Source organism: Myotis daubentonii, chromosome 10 (assembly GCF_963259705.1).
Source record: "Myotis daubentonii chromosome 10, mMyoDau2.1, whole genome shotgun sequence".
NCBI lineage: Eukaryota > Metazoa > Chordata > Mammalia > Chiroptera > Vespertilionidae > Myotis > Myotis daubentonii.
In genome coordinates, this window is record NC_081849.1 from 32,135,219 (window position 1) to 32,154,835 (window position 19,617).

At 49.2% G+C, this 19,617-nt stretch overlaps 1 protein-coding gene across 2 annotated transcripts in view; it reads right to left on the reverse strand.

Moving 5' to 3' along the window:
• The window catches only part of PARP12 (poly(ADP-ribose) polymerase family member 12), a 55,433-nt gene extending 41,293 nt beyond the window's left edge, over positions 1–14,140 (reverse strand). Inside the window, exons 1-4 of one of the 2 annotated variants that reach the window (XM_059711961.1) lie at positions 13,724–14,140; positions 5,682–5,817; positions 2,739–3,015; positions 412–513 (exon numbers count right to left, since the gene is read on the reverse strand). In XM_059711961.1, coding sequence (XP_059567944.1) covers positions 412–513; positions 2,739–3,015; positions 5,682–5,817; positions 13,724–14,040 — 832 coding nt within the window. In that variant the 5' untranslated portion in view covers positions 14,041–14,140. Of the gene's footprint in view, positions 1–411; positions 514–2,738; positions 3,016–5,681; positions 5,818–10,579; positions 10,675–13,723 lie in introns of those variants that run through there. The other variant, XM_059711962.1, reaches the window with a different exon arrangement.
• Between the last annotated feature and the right edge of the window lie 5,477 nt (positions 14,141–19,617).

A 19,617-nucleotide genomic window follows, 5' to 3' on the forward strand; every position in this document is an offset into this window, starting at 1 on the left:
CAATTACTCATCTCCCAAGAATAAACATGGGTCTAAGGCATCTCTAAGTCTACAACCACACTGTACAAAAAACACTTATCTTTGTTCCACTAGACTAGGCATCTGTGACTTGTGCAGATCTGTGCACATACTATGCTGACCAAGGTTTTACCCACTGCATGAACCAACAGTTATGGTCCCCAAAATCATCTAGTCTGATTTTTAGAAACCTAAATAATTCCTATCATCCCAAACTCCCCAACAAACTGCTGCAGAACTGGTGTGACCAAATGCCACACCAGCTTATGATTAAGAAGGCCCGACCCTCTCTGAACAGCGAAGAGGACTTTGTGGGTGGCCTCAGAGCAGAGCTCCAGGAATGAGAAGCAGTTATTCCACCCACACATAGATGAGAGGTTTTCCTGGACTTACCTTGAAAGCTACAACTTTTCCGAATATGGTACAAGCAGATCTGATCACTCTCCTCTTGGTGAGTAGTTGTTGAGGACACAGAACCTGAACTGTCTCTTCTTTCTACAAACAAACACCACAAAGATGTATCAGCTACTGGATTTAATTCCAATAGCAGATACTTGTTAATGAACTATTAGGATTGGGTAACAATACCAAGAAAAAAGCAATAAATGGAAAGTCTATCTCTCAAAATAAAACCTCAATTAATTTTAGGTTAATTATAATAAATTTAATATAAAAAGAACATGTAAGTGATTTCAAAGTTTACCTTTACTAGTGCTACAATGAGCCTTTACCTAATAGTTACATTTAATACTCCCCACCTACCACCATATAAGCAAGCATATAGCAAACCCTCTCTACTTAATATCACCTGTAATCTTATTATTCCTCTTCATTTTTCTTTTTATGTGCTCCTCAGACATATATAGGCTCAACCTCAAAACCTACACTTGTGGGACCCTGGAGGTTGCCTCCCTCTGTCCCCAAGGGCAGGTATCCTTCCATCCCTTACTAACAAGGCCATAATCCAATTGAACTCTTCAATATCTATTTAAAGCAAAACCTTGTCTACTTCTAGGCTTTCTACTATTAAAAGAAATTAACCAAAATTAATCAAAGATAATGTGAAGGGAAAATACATATAGCAAGGATAATTGTTAAATATAAAAAAAATCAGATAAGATTAGTGTGGTAAGTTTGTCTGCTGATAGTCCTGACACCTGATATTTTAAAAAGGGGTCTCTATACTCTGGTTTCTCTTCAGATCGTATAAATCTTTCACCTTTTAAAAAGGGGTCTATTAAAAATCCTAGATATAGCCCTAACCGGTTTGGCTCAGTGGATAGAACGTCGGCCTGCGGAATGAAGGGTCCCGGGTTCGATTCTGGTCAAGGGCATGTACCTTGGTTGTAGGCACATCCCCAGTAGGGGGTGTGCAGGAGGCAACTCATTGATGTTTCTCTCTCATCCATGTTTCTGACTCTCTATGCCTCTCCCTTCCTCTCTGTAAAAAATCAATAAAGTAGCCGAAACAGGTTTGGCTCAGTGGATAGAGCGTCGGCTTGCGGACTGAAGGGTCCCAGGTTCGATTCCGGTCAAGGGCATGTACATGGGTTGCGGGCACATCCCCAGTAGGAGATGTGCGGGAGGCAGCTGATCGATGTTTCTCTCTCATCGATGTTTCTAACTCTCTATCTCTCTCCCTTCCTCTCTGTAAAAAAATCAATAAAGTATATATATTTTTTTTAATTTAAAAAAAATCCTAGATATCATTGTAGCTAACAAGTGGGTTTGATTGTGCATCCCTGGTGGAGCCATGTCTCATAGTCACCAAGACATAGCCAGGCCCAGGACAGTAACTATCACTAAATGGCAAGCACTAAAATTTGTTGAATAAAACAATGGATAACCAGAATGGCCAGCCAACAGCCAATGATGCAAGGGACACCAATGTATCATGACCTCTGTGAGGGACCACATTCTTCATTTCCCACACAACAGGTACTCAAGAAATGCTTATTACATAAATAATCTCTGCTCAGAATTTCCCCATGTTCCTCTCACTAAGTCTGACATTATTTTTATTACTATTTTTTTTAATCCACACCTGAGAATATTTTCTCCATTCATTTTTAGAGAGAGTGAAAGGGAAGGAGGAAGGAGGAAGAGAGAAAGAGAAACATCGATGTGAGACAGACTCATGGCCTGGCTGCCTCCTGCACACACTCTAACCACTGAGCAACCAGCCAGGGCCTGACATTCCTTTTTTTAAAAAATACTTATCTTAGCATGTTCATTCATTCAACAAATGTCTGAGTGCCTACTGTGGGCCTGGGCACTGTCCAGGCACTGGAGATGAGCAGTGAACAAAGTAAATTTACAATGTCTAAAAAAATTCCATTTATTCATATCAAGAAGAGACCAACATTACTCTATGCTTTGTTCACTTGTTTTTAAAACAATCAAAACAGAATGCAATGCAAAGGATGCCCCTAGAGCTGTGCAGGTCTCCAGGAGACAGAGGGATGACTGCACAGAGAAGCAGTCTCCCATCTCAGTGCAAGTAAGGCCCAGCAGGAATTCATTCATTGTCAACACCAACTGGCATTTTTGTAGAATGTCTTGCTTGTTCATGCCCATGATTTCAACTCATCTTTACAGCCCCCACCAGCTAGAAAGGGATCACTAACAGCATTTTACTAAAAGAAGCACCAACTTATCCAAAGTCACACATTCCATTTAATGGCCAGTTGGAATCCAGAAGCCCCAGCTGAGGGCCTTACCAGAAGTCGCCTGTGGGACAGGGGCAGAGCTCTTATTCTTGATGTCATGAGCATTTCTATAAATGGAAGGCAGCCTCTTCACCAGGTCTGAGCTCATGCCCAACTTCTGCAGTTTTTCCAGATTTTCAGAATTAGAGAAATCATGGGATCTCTTACAGCCTGTGCCAAACTTGCATTCACCCTGTACAAAGTACTGGCAGACATGGAGTTTGACACATTGCTTTCTAAAGGAACACGAGCCATGGTGTCCATCTCCTTTGTTGTAGTGAAGGCAGATCTATTGACAGAGAAGGGAAAAGACAGCAGTTTAGGAAGGCTTCACACATTACACCATCTTCCTACTGACCGGTCCACTGGTTAGAAGAGGTTCCTCTAGAGACCTAGCAACTGCTGTGATTCCATCATCCACACAGCCCCACACAAAATGAGAATATCCCTCACTCTGAATGTATGTTAATAAACACCCTTGGCTAAAACAAAAACTTGGTGGATAGCAGACTTCTCAAAACAAGCCCCTCCACTGGGAAAAGCCAAAAAACTTCAAACTGATCAGTGCTATTCCTTCACAGGAGACATTTGAATGTAAGTTGCATAACAGTTCCTAACAACCCTTAAATTCTACCTACACCCTTCCCCCTGATTCACCAACTCTCCCCAACTCATGCCCCAGCTTCTCCCAACTCTTTTTTCTACAACTCAGGGTCAAAGAAGTTCTTAGGGTTTAAAGCATCTTAGAGAAGGCCAAATGCAGTCCTTTTTTTCTCAAGAGAGCATGCAGACTCAGAGAAGTTAATCCACTTGCCCTAGGTCACACAGCAATCTGGCACACACAGTGGCTGTTGAGCTGGGTTGTTGGCAAAGCTGGGACTTGAATCAATTAATCCTTCCCCTCTACTCTCAAAGTCCTGGGGATGAAAACAAGGCCAGAGACCACTAAGTGTTCAACCACTTAATTCACAGGTATTAGACTGAGCATGATTTAGCAGGGACCCCACTCAAGGAATGGAAGCCCCAAAGGGAAAGGCCAGAGAGGGCTGAATCCTAACATTGATTCTGCCACTTACAAGCTGCCTGACCTTAAGCAAGCCACTCACCAGCTCTGAGATTCGGTTTTTCAGTTCCTTAAAATGGGAATAATCCCATGTACATTGGTGGGCTATTGTGCGGATTAAAAGGGAAATACAAGGAGTGGCTAATATATATACAATGTCTGGAACACAGTGGGTGCTTGATTCATGGTGATGGCCCCCAACTAGTCATTGGATGAGGAGTTTAGCCTGAGAGTAGACATCCTGACAGAAATGCCACCCTGGGTCTCAGCTCCCATTTGCTGGCACTGTGTTCTGAACCAACCTGTACACCCAAGCACACAGATGCTACACACTTCCAGACTGTTCATCTTCTGATTCATTTTTCACACTAATAACAAGAGGATTTCTCCAAAATGTGAAAACGCACTCTGCAAACACAAATCTCCCCCGCCATACTCCTTCCCTCTGCCTACCCATTTCTTTTTCTCCCCTCTCTAACCCTAAATCCACTGACCTACATGCTATCTCCTAACCATGCCAAGTTCCCTCCTTTCTGTGTCTCCCTCTTCCCAAACCTTCAACCTTCAGCTCCCAGAGCAGGCACCATCTATCCCAGGATGCCTTCCCCAGCACCCAAAATTGCCCCTGTTACAAAGCACTGACTAGAGCATCTAAAACAGCACCTTACAATTATTCACTGACTTGTCTGTCTGACCCAGTAAATGTGCCTCCTGGAAGGGTGGAAGAGGGTCTTTTATCTCCTTATTGCCCATGTCTGACTCATAGAGAATATTCAATGAAGATTAGCTGAATTAAATCAATATTAATTTTCAAAAGAAAAAAAGTTAACACCTATTATGTGGCAGTCCCTGTGCTATGTAGCACCTTTCTCAAATGAGTGATTTTAATTGAATCATATAGAAGCCTTTTCATTAAAATATGCCAATCTAATCTCTGTTGCCTCATTGTAGGCTGTGTCAGAACATCCCATATAACCTGGCTGGCCACAGGAAGGCACTGCTCAGATGTGCTACAGACCACAGCTAACTCTTGGCCCAGCTGCTACTCTCTGGAGCTACTACCTTAATTCACACAGAGGCCACACTCCTTCGGGATGCTCCCAGCCAACAACAGAGCATGCCATTCTGGGGAGACACCAGCCACCTCCAACAATGAAGATTTTATATCAGAACTGCCTGTTGGTCAGGTAGAAGCTTTCTTAGAAATGGGTTAGTCAGGATATCTTTCTGCCCAGTCCCCTTCCTTCCCTTTCTGCTGCCACAGATGTCAGACCTACATCATTGCCTGAAGGCTCACCCCAACTTCTGTTCATCCCCCAATAAATCTCTCACACTTATAATCCCATGTTGGTGTCTGCTTCTAGGAAGACCCAAAGACTTAAATAACTAACTATTGCAATAAGTTTTTAAACAAGTGGATACCAGAAATGCAACATCAACTAAAGTTCAAAATCCTAGGTACAAATGAATTAGTAAATAGCACATCTGCCTGTCAGCAGCCCTAGAAAGCTTTTCTATAGACCCAACTGGGTCCAGTGATATCTGCATGGTTCCAAGTCCTGCTAGACAGGGAGGAACTGACTGGAGTCTCTCATCTCCTCAGCTGTATAAATAATGTCTTGCTGCAGCCACTGGCCAAACGGGCTCCCCCAACCTCACAGACGCCCTGGAAAGGCAGTACAGCCCAATTGATGCAGAAGGAAAGGCTTCAAGGGGCAAGTTCAGTCCCCAAGGTCACAGAACTGGGAATGCAAACTAGATCTCCTCCAAGCAGATCCCAATGATCATGATGGGGGCCTGGGCTTCTCTTCTGCCATAATATTTCCTATCTTCCAACCTTCTGGCCTCTTCCCAATTCCTTGCTCACATACCCACCTCCTCCCAGCACTCACCTCTGGCAAAAGCCAGGGGTCGTTCTGAAACAAGAGCTGGCAGAGTTCACTATAGCTGAGATGATCAACGCCATGAGTTTTCAGCACACTCAGGTTATGCTCAGTTGTCAAGGTGTGACTGTTTCTACAGTTCTTCCTGCAAAGGAGCAGAGTTAGTGTCACAACTGAATTGTGTCTCCACAAAATTCTTATGTTGAAGCCCTAATCCCCAGTACCTTAAAAGTGTTTGTATTTGGAGACAGCCTTTAAAAAGGGGTGATTAAGTTAAAATGGGGTCACTGGAGGGGGACCAATCCAATCTGACTGGTATCCTTACAAGAAGGGATTAGGACACAGATTCACAAAGGGAAGACGATGTGAGGATATAGGGAGAAAATGGCCATCTACAAGCCAAGGAGAAAAGCCTTAGAAGAAACCAACCATTGATGTCTAACTTTTAGCCTCCATAATTGTAAGAAAATAAACTTCTGGTTTAAACTCCCCAATCTGTGTTAACTTGTGTCCTAAGCAAACTAATACAATTATCAATCTTTAAGATAATTACCAATTACCAATTATCAATTTTTAAGATAATTTTACAAGAATAGTTCCTTACATTGTTTAGAAGCACTGGAGAAAAAAACAGCATTTCTATGCAAAGATCAAACATAAAGCTTATTTACAAAGGAAGAGATGGTAACTTGTGAATTGTAGAATCTGGAACAGCGCCTCTCAGCAGGTATCTAATGAGAATGACAGGGTCATTCCCCAAAGAAGAGTCACAGCATACCAGTCACTGGACATTTAAACAGCAGCTGAATAAATAAGTATAGATGCCTTATGGTTACAAGGGCTTACACACCCTTGAGGCCCAGCCCTTTCTCCTCTCCATTCCCCCCACCCGCTCCATTTTTGGATCAACAAGCCCTTGTTAAACACTCACTGTGAACCAGGCACTGGAACCATGCCCCAATGATACAAAGACTTCAACTGACTGCCCTGATCAACATGACTGAGAAGAATCAGGCAAATACCATTTGCTTGACTCAGACTCAGACGCTGTACCTCATACATCAAGCTTATTATAAGCATCTCAAAAGAAAATCAAACCCTTGATCGACTCCTCCAAACCTGCACCTCCCACAGGCTTTGCCATCTCAGTAAAAGACCATTTCCCTCTCCTTTGGAGTCATCCTGATTCCACTCCTTCTCTCATCTAGTGGAGGTGAAAGACATAGAGATGATTCTAAAATGGAGTGGGAAGTGCAAGGTCAGCTGTGTTTAGAATATATCAGTGTGGAGAAGAGGGGCACCTGACCCTGATGGAAATTTGGAAGCCAACTCGAGGGAGCCTGAGCCGAATTCTTAGGGTTGAGGATCCAGGCAAGGAGAGAAGGAAAGAACATTCTAGCCGAAACCGGTTTGGCTCAGTGGATGGAGCGTCGGCCTGCGGACTGAAGGGTCGCAGGTTCAATTCCGGTCAAAGGCATGTGCCTGTGTTGTGGGCACATCCCCGGTGGGGGATGTGCAGGAGGCGGCTGGTTGATGTTTCTCTCTCATCGATGTTTCTGACTCTCTATCTCTCTCCCTTCCTCTCTGTAAAAAATCAATAAAATATATTTAAAAAAAAAAAAAAGAAAGAACATTCTAGGCAGAGGGGCTAATAATCGGTGCTGTCAGAGCCAAATCTATCTAATCATTATAATGATAATGGCTGCTAAAACTTTTTGAGCATTTACAATAAACCAGGGATTGCCCAAACATTTTCTTTGTTAATTCATTTAGTCCTCAAAAATTCTATGAAGTAGATGGTATTGTTTTTTAAATTTACCTTTACTGTTGAAAGTATTACAGATGTCCCCTATTTTCCCCATTGACCCCCTCCACCACACATCCCCAGGCAAGGTAGGTGGTATTATTATCCCCATTTTGCAGATGATGGAACTGAGGCTCAGATATAAAGTAACTTGCCTAAGACCACTCAGCTAGCAAGGAACGGAGACAGGGTTGGAACAAGGTAGGTTTGTCTTCAGGGCTGTGCACTTGGCCACAATGCTCACTATCCCCCTAAGCACAGGAAGGAAGTCAGGGACCAGAGATCCTTCCCAGGTGTCACCAATGAAAAGCAGCAGTGAGAATCTATTTCTGAAACAGCTGACCTGAGGTTCAGGAAGACCAGTAGAGATGCAGGAAAATACATAGAAAATACAACCGGCCACATACACTCTCCTTATGTGACCCAGAAACAGAGAAGGGGCAAGGAACTTTTGTGTGAACCTCAAGGAAAAGGGAAAGGTGAAGAATAAAGAAGATGTGGAATCTAATGAATAAAATAATCTAACAAACAAAACAGAAGCACAGACACATAAAACAAATTGGCAGCCGTAAGAGGGGTTTTGGCAGGCTGGGTGAAAAAGGTGAAGGAATTACACAAAAATAACAATCCTATCTAATAAAAGAGAAAAATGGCAATTGGCGTACGACGATACCCTTTTCATTGGCTCATCAGGGCTATATGCAAATTAACTGCCGACTAAGACTGGCAGTTAACTGCCAACATAGGCTCAATGCTGGGAGGCAACAGGGGAAGGAGGGAAGAAGCTGCCTGCCGCTGACTGCAATCAGAAACCCAGGCGGCAGCCAAGAGCCAGAGAACCGAGCTGCCTTTGCTCGGAGAAGCCAGGCCTCCTTTGCCGGCTTCTGTGATAAGAGAACCTGGCCACCTTTGCCGGCCCTGGGCCAGTAATGGGAGAAGCTGGGTGGGGCAGGGAAGGGGCAGATGTCTGCCTGGCTTCTCAGATCACTGATCACCAGTGATGGGAGAACACCCAGAGGCGGGGCCAGAGGCCAGGCTGCATAGCTGCCTGGGGACACCATCTGGACCCCAGGGGCGACACAGCCAGGCCCCAGAAGGAGACCCAGGGCCCGGGGCTGAGTTGCAGCTGTGGTACGCAATCCAGTGCCTGGGCTGAGGAGACCCAGAAGGAGACCCAGGCGCCGGGGCTGTTTTTGCCCCTGGGGCACGAAATCCGGTGCCCAGGTTGAGGAGACCCAGGGCCCGGGGCTGCGTCGCAGCTGGGGCACGCCATCCCGTCCGGGGGCGATACAGCCAGGCCCCAGAAGGAGACCCAGGGCCAGGGGCTGTATTGCTGCTGGGGCACGCGATCCAGTACCTGGGCTGAGGAGACCCAGAAGGAGACCCAGGGGCCTCGCAAGAGGAGAGTCTCCATGGTCAGATGGCATGGTGTCGGGACAGGAATAAAGACCTGAGGTGACTCAGATGCCTGGCCACAGGGTTAGACCAGCCAACAGGGCCTTTCAGTTGGGACTGGGGTGGGGGTGGGGCGAGGGAGGCAAGCCGGAAATAGAGAACTACAACTCCCAGGAGGCTTAGCGGCCAGGGCCTGGGTGCCTGGCTGTGAAATCAGATGGGCTGTAGTTTCACAAGCCACTTTAAACTAGAGGCTTGCAAGGTTGGAAGTTCTGCGTCGGGAGCCAGGGAGAAATGGAGCTGGAGCAGAGAGAGGGGTCCATGGCAGCTGTGGGCTTTGAGGAGTTCTCAGCACCTCCCGGCTGGGAGCTGGCACTGCCTCCGCTGAAGGTGGTCACATCCTGGAGAGCGAGCTTGAGACCGAAGTGGAGTTCGTGTCTGGGGGTCTGGGCAGCTCCAGCCTCCAGGAGCGAGACGAAGAGGAGGAGGCAGCCTGAGGCCAGCAAGGGCGGCGCCAACGGGAACTCAATCGCAGGAAGTACCAGGCGCTGGATTGGCGCTGCAGGGAGATTGAGCAGGCGAAGGGGGGGTGGGGGGGGGGTCCTGAACAGGCTCCATCAGATATAGAGGATAACATGGAGACTCCAGCAGGAGCGGAGGTTCCTCATGAAGGTGCTGGACTCCTACTGTGACAACTACCGGGCCAGCCAGTTCACCATCTTACTGGAGGACGAGGGCAGCCAGGGCAGAGACGCCCCCAACCCAGGCAACGCTGAGAACGAGCCTCCAGAGAAAGAGGGGCTGTCCCCGCCTAGGAGGACGCCAGCGCCCACAGAAGCCAGCAGCCCGGCCCCTGGCAAGGGGCCCAGCAGTTGGAAGAGGTGGCGAGTGCCATAGGAAGGGCACTGGGCAGGAGTCCCGCTGACTCCGGAGCTGGCCCCCGTGCAGATAAAGGTGGAGGAAGACTTTGGCTTCTAAGCCCTCGAGGCTCTGGACTTAAGTTGGGTTTCTCGGGGGCCAGACAAGCTGCTGCCCTACCCCACCCTAGCCAGCTCCCCCTTTGACTGACCCCCCAATAAATGGACCCGATGCAAAAAAAAAAAAAAAGCTTACAGAGGCATGTTTATAGGATCAAATAGTATAAATATAGATGTAACAGGACAATAAAAAGAGAACCTGGCTATGATGATAACCTGAATGCTGCCTCTGTGTCATTCCTTCTTTGGGAACCCCTGGACCTGCTGGGGCTGGACCCTAATATTCCTCTTCTTATAAGGACTTCAGTGAGATGGGCTAAGGGTCCCACTGGAACTGCCACAATTTAATGTAATCCCCTCTTTAAAGATCTTATCTCCATATACAGGTACATTCTGAGGTTCTGGGGATTAGGATTTTAACATACATTTTGTTGATTACCCAAATCAGCCCTTAACAACCAGCATGTTTCAGAAAGTAGATTCCTACAGGGTTATTTACCAAACATTCAGAAGTATTTTTAAAAGAGCTAAGCCCCTCGCCCACCGTGTGGGCCCCTCCCAGCGAAGAGCGAAGGCCTGGGTTCCGGGCACCGGAGGAAAACTGGTGCCAGCAGCCAGGGGAAGGGGCCCCCAAGGGGCTCCATATTGCGAGAGGGCACAGGGTGGGCTGAGGGACCCACCCGAGTGCACAAATTTTTGTGCACCGGGCCTCTAGTAATAATAATAATAACCATGGCAAGTGTGGCTCAGTTGGTTGAGCATTGTCCCATGCACCAAAAGGTCCCCGGTTTGATTCCAGTTTGATTCCCATTCAGGGCACATGCCCAGGTTTTCAGTTCGATCACCAGTCAGGGTGTGTACAGGAGGCAACCAATCGATGGTTCTCTCACTTCGATGCTTCTTCTTCTCTCTCCAAAATCAATGAAAACATACTTAATAATAATAACAATAACACATACACACAGACAACAGTATGGTGACTGCCAGAGGGAAAGGGGGGTGGGGAAAGGTGGAAGAGGGCAAAGGGGGAATAAATGAGGACAGAAAGAATTTACTTTGGGCAATGAGCACATGATGCAGTATGCAGTTGTACACTTGAAACCTGCATGGTTTTATTAACCCATGTCACACAGTAAATTCAACTTAAAAAAAAAAAAAAAAAAGGAAACTCAGAATCATCTAGGCCAGTAAACACCAGATGTACAAATTTCCAAGACGAGTAAAATTTGACCCCAAATTTTGGGAAGCAGCCTAAGAATAGAGCTGCCATCTTCAGCTTACCAAATACAGATATTAGCATTAACAAGATTCACTAATTACCCCCATAATATAATCCATCATCCACCATTTATTGTGTCTGCCTTCCTCTTCAGCTGCTGCTCCTCATTGTCCCAAGATGCCTCTTCTCCACACGTCCCTGAGGGACCAATTTCCTCATGGTTCCACCCTCAGACTCCCATCTCGGATCTGACCCACTCCTGGAGCCGTGGCCTATACCACCCAACAACTCCCCAACTAGCCAATCAGGGCCCTGGCCATCCTCTCAAGCTTCAGACCCCTGGGCAGGTTTCAAAACAAAATCCTCTCCTGCTCTCTCAGCCAACAATAAGAAATGAAAGTAAGAGTCATCTCTCAGTCAACAAATGGACAGAAAACTGTCAAAAATTTGGGGAGTTGGTGAGAGTGTAGTGACAGTATGAGATCATACTGCCACTACACTCTCACCAACTCCCCACATTTTTCACACATACACCCCTGGAGGATTTTCTCTTTTCCGCGTCGAGCGAGGATAGAGAGTGGTCTGGTTCTTTGAGTAGGGGCGGCTAGGGATTGAGAAAATGAAAGAGACAGACACAGAGATGGAAGGAAAAGCTGGAACTGGGAGGGACCGCTGCCCTCTTCTGATGAAGAGAGAGATACCAAATACCAGGAAGTTTCACCAAAGGTCAAGACAAAGGAGATTATGTGCATTCTTGTAGTGTCAGTTCTGGGTGTGCCTGGAGTCGTATTCATTCCTGGTGCTTGGCTGGATTTACATAATAAAACCCACTCCCCAGCACCTGGGCAGAAATGAAGGTCAAGCTGAGAACACTTCTGCCTTTAGGCAAATTGTGTTTCCAGGACGTGGCTTTGCCTACCGCCCTGGATTCAGCTGACAATTTATTAAAGAAATGCCCATGTGCCTTCCCAGGGGCTCTCTACACACCCCTTCTTCTTAAGGCCTCACCTGGGCCTTGCAATATTCTAATCCAGATATTTCTGGGCAGCTGCTTCCCAGAAACTACATTCCCAGCCCCATCTAGTGGGACCATGAGACATCTTGCGGTCCAGAGGATGTAGGTGGAAAGCTGTCTACCACTTCCAGAGCTGGTCCATAAAAACCTCTCTCCACCCCTCTACTGTGCATCTTCTCCATCTGCTTTCTGGAACCTCATACCCAGAAGCAGTGGTTCTCAACCTTCTGGCCCTTTAAATACAGTTCCTCTTGTTGTGACCCAACCATAAAATTATTTCCGTTGCTACTTAATACCTGTAATGTTGCTGTTATGAATTGTAATGTAAATATCTGACATGCAGGATGGTCTTAGGCGACCCCTGTTAAAGGGTCGTTCGACCGCCAAAGGAGTCGCGACCCACAGGTTGAGAACCCCTGTGAGGAGGGCACAATCGAGGTCAGCGGGCATGGGTTCCCCAATGGCTGCATAGATCAAGGACCCTACCCCACACTGGCTATTGAGCCTGATATGAGCCAGAAGTAATGTCTACTGTGTTAAACCAGAAAAAGAAAAAGAAAGAAGGAAGGGAGGAAGGAACGAATTATTTCAGATAAATGAACTAATTTCCAATCAGGTCCCCATCGCATTCTCCTGTAAATCAGCATCCACACAAAGATACACCTTCCTAAAATGCAGACCTGGTGGCTGCTCTCTCCTGCCATTTCACAGGCTCCTATCACCTTCAGGGTGAGGTCCAAACTCTTAGCCCAAGCCAAGTCCATCCACCTCAGAGAGCACCTGAGGCAGGCAGCGCGGGAAGCCGCCAGCCAGGGCCAGGACAGGGCCCGCACCCGCCCGCCCGCCTTGGCCTTCGGTTTCCGTCCTCCTGGGGCGGGGGGGAGGGCAGGTGCTATGAGAAAAGAAACAGGACAGCGTGATGGAGAGGAAGAGGGGGCTCAAAAAGTAAAGGGATCCGTGAGCTAAGGCCGGGATTCAGGGGACAGACCGGGAAAGGCGCTCACGTTCCACGCAGGGCAAAGGCCACCAGGTGGGCAGAGGCCGGGAGTGTTCCCGGGAGCAAAGGGCGCCTGCAGGGGCGGGGCGGCGGGCCAGCTCCCCGGGGACGCTCTGGCCGGGGGAGAGGAACTTGCATTTTATCCGAAACGCCGCAGAAAGCTCTCCCGCTGGCGAACCGGCGGCAACAGGCCGAGAGGTCCCCCGGCCGGGGCCGAGGAAGCCGCCCGTTTGCGGCCCTCAGGGCTCGGAGGCAGGGCGTCGCGCGCAGCGGGCCGCGGCCTGTTTTCTTCAGAAGAGCCCGCCCCTCCCCCCGCGCCCACGCCCACGCGCCGGTGCGGCCACACCCAGGTTGTCTCAGCCTCTAAATCACTCTCTGCGGGTCAGGAGCCTGGAGGGCACGGCTCCACCCGAGTCCCTCCCACACACAGTGCCAGGCATTCAGTAGGTGCTCAATAAATGCTCACTGAGGAGAATTAGGGGCAACGGCCACCAAATCACCTCCCCAGACTTTAGAAAGGGCTCAAAGCGGACGAACGGAGGGGACGCGGCCCTCGCCCCACCCGACCCCACCCACCCCGGCCTCACCCGGCCCGCCGCTCCCTTCCCCCCGTCGACCCCCTCCACTCGGCCGCGGGGCCTTACCCGGTTTTGAGGAACTTGCAGGCGCCCAGGACCATAAACTTGCAGAAGTGCAGCTGCCCGCAGAGCCCCGCGCAGGTGGGCTTGAGACCCTGGTGGCCGCGACACAGGCGCAGCGCGGAGACGGCCAGCACCACCCGCTCGGGGACGGCGGCCGCCCGCGTCGCCACCAGGAGGCCGGAGGACTCCCGCAGCAGCCGCTCCAGCGCGTCCGCGCCGACGCCGCCCCGCAAGCGGCGCCGCAGCTCCGACAGCTCCAAGGCGCCCCCGGCCGCGCACAGCACCTGGGTCACCTCGGCGAGCGCGAGAGCCTGGGCCATGGCCGCGGCGGCGGGGGCGCAGTGCCCGTCGGGCCGCCGGCTGGCGGGGCGGGTCCCGCGGGGAGGAGACGCCGGCGGGAAACGAAAGCAAAAGCTGCCCCGGCTCGGGGTAAAGCTGAACCGCGGCAGCCTCGCCACGCCCCCGGGCCCGCAGCTGAGCGGGGCTCGGCGCCTTCCCTCGGCGCCCCCGGCGGAGGCGGCCGGCCAGCCCGACCAGGAGATCATCCTCGCCGTCGGGGCCCGGTGCTCTGGTGGCGCCCGGGCAGCTCGTCGCCCCTCAGGGCAGCTCTCGGGGCGCTTCACCTCGAGGACGGACGGCGACGCCGCACGCGCGCTCTCCTCCCGGGGCCGAAGTGTGGGAGGCTCCGCGGAGCAGAGGTGTAGCGCGTCCGTCAGGTGGGATGTGGCGCCCCCTGCGAGGCTGCGACGTCGCGACGCCCCCTGAGGGGCTGCGTGAGGCTACGACGTCGCGACGTCCCCTGGGGGGCTGCGTGAGGCTCCGACGCCCCCCGGGGGCTGCGTGAGACTGCGACGTCGCGACGCCCCCTGGGGGGCTGCGTGAGGCTCCGACGGCCCCTGGGAAGCCCGGGGGACGGGCAAGCCGCCGGAGGGCTTCGTGGTCGGCCCGCGAACCAGCTCGCAGCCCCAGGCACAACTATCACCCGAAGGGCGAGAGGGGCGAGAGCAGCTGTAGTGTTGCTTTCTCCTCAGTTTTGGCAGCGAAATCATTTTAAACATCAGAGGATACATTATTTTAAAAAGCCGTTACGTGGCTCCGCACCCTTTCTGAGTGGAGAGTGAACAAGTCGTGAGACACCTTTCCGAGCACAGGGGCAGGTTGAGGATAGAAGTAGCTACTTACATTTTCCATGTGTATGACCTTTGACCCGGCGACCCTTCCTCAGAATCTTCTAGAACTAAAAGGAACAGCACCCAGGTTATGTAGCCAAATGTTTGGGGGTGGGAGTGGGCACAAGGTGGGTCGTTTCCCACACGGTAGACGGCGTGCACAACCTCCTGTCACATCTCCGTCTGCCGACCGAGGCGGCCACAAGCGCTCCGGGAGGAGGAAGCGGGTGCAATCAGTGGCCACGACAGACCCGCTGAGCGCAGGCGGCCGGGGTTTGCCCTGAGCCGGAGGCGGCCGGACGGCGAGCGCCGCTGTTCCCTCCACACGGGGAGCGGGGAGCGGGCGGGAGGGACCGGGAAAGTGGGGAAAGGAAGATGAGAGGTGGAAAGATGGTGGGGAAATCACAGTATTATGTTAACTTGAACATAAAGTTCTATTTATAAAAGTACCAACAAAAATGTCAGCATCTATGTCTGGAAGAAGAGTAGACAGTAACATGGACACATGAAAATGAATTAATTAGGGGATGGGATGAGGAGCAATTTTCCTTTGGATTTTTTCTTTTCAATTTGTGTGGGAAAGTTCTTTTAAAATTTTAATTTATTTTTTTAAGTTGTGGTTTAATGTTGTACAATAAAATAACATTTTTCTTAAAGGAAGGGTGATGTCAGTGAAAATGCTGAAGTGAAGACCTCATAAAATTTGCCCTTCCGTACAAGCAATGAAAAACTGGAAAAAAAAAAAATGGTCAGAATGAATGCTTTCAGAGCTCTGTAAATTAACCCGTCTTGCAGCAGGGGGTCATTTAGCATTTAGTCAAGAAAAACAGCTAATCTGAGTAGGAACATCAAGCTTTGTAGCATTCTAATTTACTCCAGTCCTGCCGCCGCCTCCCCAGCCGCCTTGAAGACTAACAGCCCAAATTAACAAAATAAACTGACGAACAGAATAGATCCAGAGACATGGAAGCATGAACCAGGCTGAGAAATCTCAGAGGGAAGTGGGGTGTGGGGGGAGATTAACCACACAATTTATATGCATGTACTGTATGCATAACCTTGGGCACAGACCATAGTGCGTGGAGGTCTGGGGAGGGAGTGGGGGAGTGGGATTCTGGAGGGTCACTGGGGGGGGGGGGGGACATCTGTAATACATTCAACAATAAAGATAACTTTTTTAAAAAAGAAAAAACTAACAACCCACCCTCCTGGTACCTGTAGCAGACAGCATAACAGAGCGGGAGCTCTTTCAAAGCCCAAGTAAGTCATGATTTGACCTGTGGGACGTCCTCTGGAAGACTTCCGAAAAAGGCTGGTCTTTATCCCACTTCACTCGGGACTAGCCCAATCCTAATGGCTTCTCTCCATAGGTTGTTTACCATTTGAATGCTTTTATGTCCTGGCTGCTGGAGGCAATGGATAACAGTAGGAGCAAACAATAAACTAACCAAAAAAAAAAAAAACTTAAAAGCTGAACAATGAGATGTCCATTGGGGCTTTTGCAAAGCTCCAACTTCTTTCTTAGAATCTAGAAGGCCACCCGCACCCCCACAATGGATTCTCATTATTCCTGGTAGTTATATTCTATAAAGTCACCATGAACACTGAATTAGAGAATACGAAATCATTGCTTCTAGGGGGGAGTACAGGGCTAAGTTCCTGTGAGCCTCTGCTCACATTTTTGGGATTTGGGTTATTGCACAACTGATAGATCCTCCCTTTCCCCAACTGGTGGGCGGAGTATGACATAACCTGCAGCAGGGAAATACCTGAGTGACTAACCATGTACCTTATATGGACTACACATTGGATCACCAATCCACACCTGCCAAATACCCTAAGCCCTGTCCTATATGGACCATACAGTAAGCCACCAATCAGTGTGCGCCGAGTACACTAAGCCCCCACCCCTTCCCATTCCGCCCCTCAAAAGGCGTGCTCACCCCTGCACGTGCTGCTGTTCTCCCCTTGCGAGACAGCCAGCAGGTCCTTCTCTAATAAAGCCTGTAGTCCTGGTTTTCGGCCTCTGTCTGATTTTTCATTTTTGGTGCCAAAACCCGGGATGTTTGTTGTTCTTTAAAGATGCCAGTGTATTATCTTGATTCATTAACGTTGAACTTACAGCCCACATCACTATAGCCCATGCCTGGACAAAACTTACCTAACCAAGGGATTTTCCCCACAGGCACAGCAGAGCCTGCTTGCTCTTAGAAACACAAGCCAGCCTGCCGGGGTCCAGCCCCAGCGGGTCCAGGGGTTCCCAAAGGTGTGGACGGAGTCGGCGAAGAAGGAATGACACGGAGACAGTGTTCAGTTGATCAGCAGCCTAGCCAGGATCTCCAGCCAGGGTCTCCAGCCAAGTTCTGGTCTGGATCTCCAGAGAGGTTCTGCTTCGGATCTCCAGCCAGGTTCTGTAGCCATGTTCCCTCGCTAGGTTCTCCAGCCAGGTTCTGTCTGAGATCTCCAACCAGGTTCGGTCACCAGGTTCTAGTCAGGTTCTCTTGCCAACCTCTGCAGTCAGGTTCAGTCCAGGATCCCTTGCCATGTTCTCTCCAGCAAAGCTCCTCCATCTCCAGGTTCCGCGTAGGTTCTGTCTTCTGAATTCTGTCTCCTGAGTTCTGTGTCTTGCTGTCTTGTTGCATCTGTATTTATACCAGTTGATTCAATCCTGTCAATTTCTATTCCAAAGGTTAGGGCGTTTCTTATCTCCATTCCAGGGGGTAAAGATTATGTAGCTTAAGCATGATTGTTCGTAGTTAAAATGATTAATTACCCGCCTGGCACTTAGTTAAGAGGTTTTATTCCCTCCCTAACTTCAGGGGGAAATCCTTACCTGGGGATTCAACCTTTCTCGGAGAGGTGACCTTGGTTAAAACACATAGTGCCAAGAAGGTGAGCAAACATATTAAGAACAGTATGCCATATATGCCAGGTCCTTTGAAACAGCAAGGATGGACCGGCTCCCGGCAAATTCCCCCTTTTTTATTTTTTTAAAAGCAGGCATTAAAAAGAAAAAACCCAAAATGCTCTCTTGTATCCATTTTAAGAGTAGGATTGGCGCTTTCTGCTATTACCTGAGTCCTGATCTATCATCCCAGGGAGAGCTTGCCAATCCTGCACTTTCCCAGGGTAGAAAGGCTGCAGTGGGGTTAAGGATAAGGCTCCTTGGGCCTACCTTCTCCCATGCCATTACATTTACCTTTCCTTCCTCAGAAAAGCATGGACATACCTCTTGTATAAAACATTCCGTCTGACTGGGAGTAACCTTAATTCCTCTGCTAGCAAGCATATGTGTTAAAAGATCAATACCGAGTCTTATTTCTTTAGACTCAGTATGGCACATCTTCTCAATCTAAGAATCAATACAGAGTCTTCTTTCTTTGGACTCAGTATGGCACATCTTCTCAATCTAAGTTCTGTACTATCCACCTTCTTACCCTACTTATCCTCTATAGGGGGTTCTGTAGCACCCTGGTGGAGTCCTATCCGTCCTGAGTGTGGGGGTTCTCAATGGGGGAGGGCTTACCTAGGGGAATCCTGTTCCAGGGGTTCCCAAAGGTGTGGACGGAGTCGGCGAAGACTATCCACCTTCTTCCTATGGTGGAGTCCGATCCGTCCCGAGTGCGGGGCGCTTACCTAGGGGTCCCTGTTCGGGCGCCAGATGCTGGGGTTCAGCCCCAGCGGGTCCAGGGGTCCCCAAAGGCGTAGACGGAGTCGGCGAAGAAGGAATGACATGGAGACAGTGTTCAGTTGATCAGCAGCCTAGCCAGGATCTCCAGCCAGGGTCTCCAGCCAAGTTCTGGTCTGGATCTCCAGAGAGGTTCTGCTTCGGATCTCCAGCCAGGTTCTGTAGCCATGTTCCCTCGCTAGGTTCTCCAGCCAGGTTCTGTCTGAGATCTCCAGCCAGGTTCGGTCACCAGGTTCTAGTCAGGTTCTCTTGCCAACCTCTGCAGTCAGGTTCAGTCCAGGATCCCTTGCCATGTTCTCTCCAGCAAAGCTCCTCCATCTCCAGGTTCCGCGTAGGTTCTGTCTTCTGAATTCTGTCTCCTGAGTTCTGTGTCTTGCTGTCTTGTTGCATCTGTATTTATACCAGTTGATTCAATCCTGTCAATTTCTATTCCAAAGGTTAGGGCGTTTCTTATCTCCATTCCAGGGGGTAAAGATTATGTAGCTTAAGCATGATTGTTCGTAGTTAAAATGATTAATTACCCGCCTGGCACTTAGTTAAGAGGTTTTATTCCCTCCCTAACTTTAGGGGGAAATCCTTACCTGGGGATTCAACCTTTCTCGGAGAGGTGACCTTGGTTAAAACACATAGTGCCAAGAAGGTGAGCAAACATATTAAGAACAGTATGCCATATATGCCAGGTCCTTTGAAACAGCAAGGATGGACCGGCTCCCGGCACCAGCCCTTCAGCACAATGCTTGGGGATCATTTTAAACAGTGAAATGACCAACAAAAAGCACCAAAGTGTAAAAAACATGGCTGTAACCGGTTTGGCTCAGTGGAGAGAGCGTAGACCTGCAGACTAAAGGGTCCCGGGTTCGATTCCAGTCAAGGGCATGTACCTTGGTTGCGGGCACATCCCTAGTAGGGGGTGTGCAGGAGGCAGCTCATCGATGTATCTCTCTCATTGATCTTTCTCTCTAACCTTCTCCCTTCCTCTCTGTAAAAAATCAATAAAATATATTTTTTAAAAAACATGCACTAAATAGACAACAAAAAGA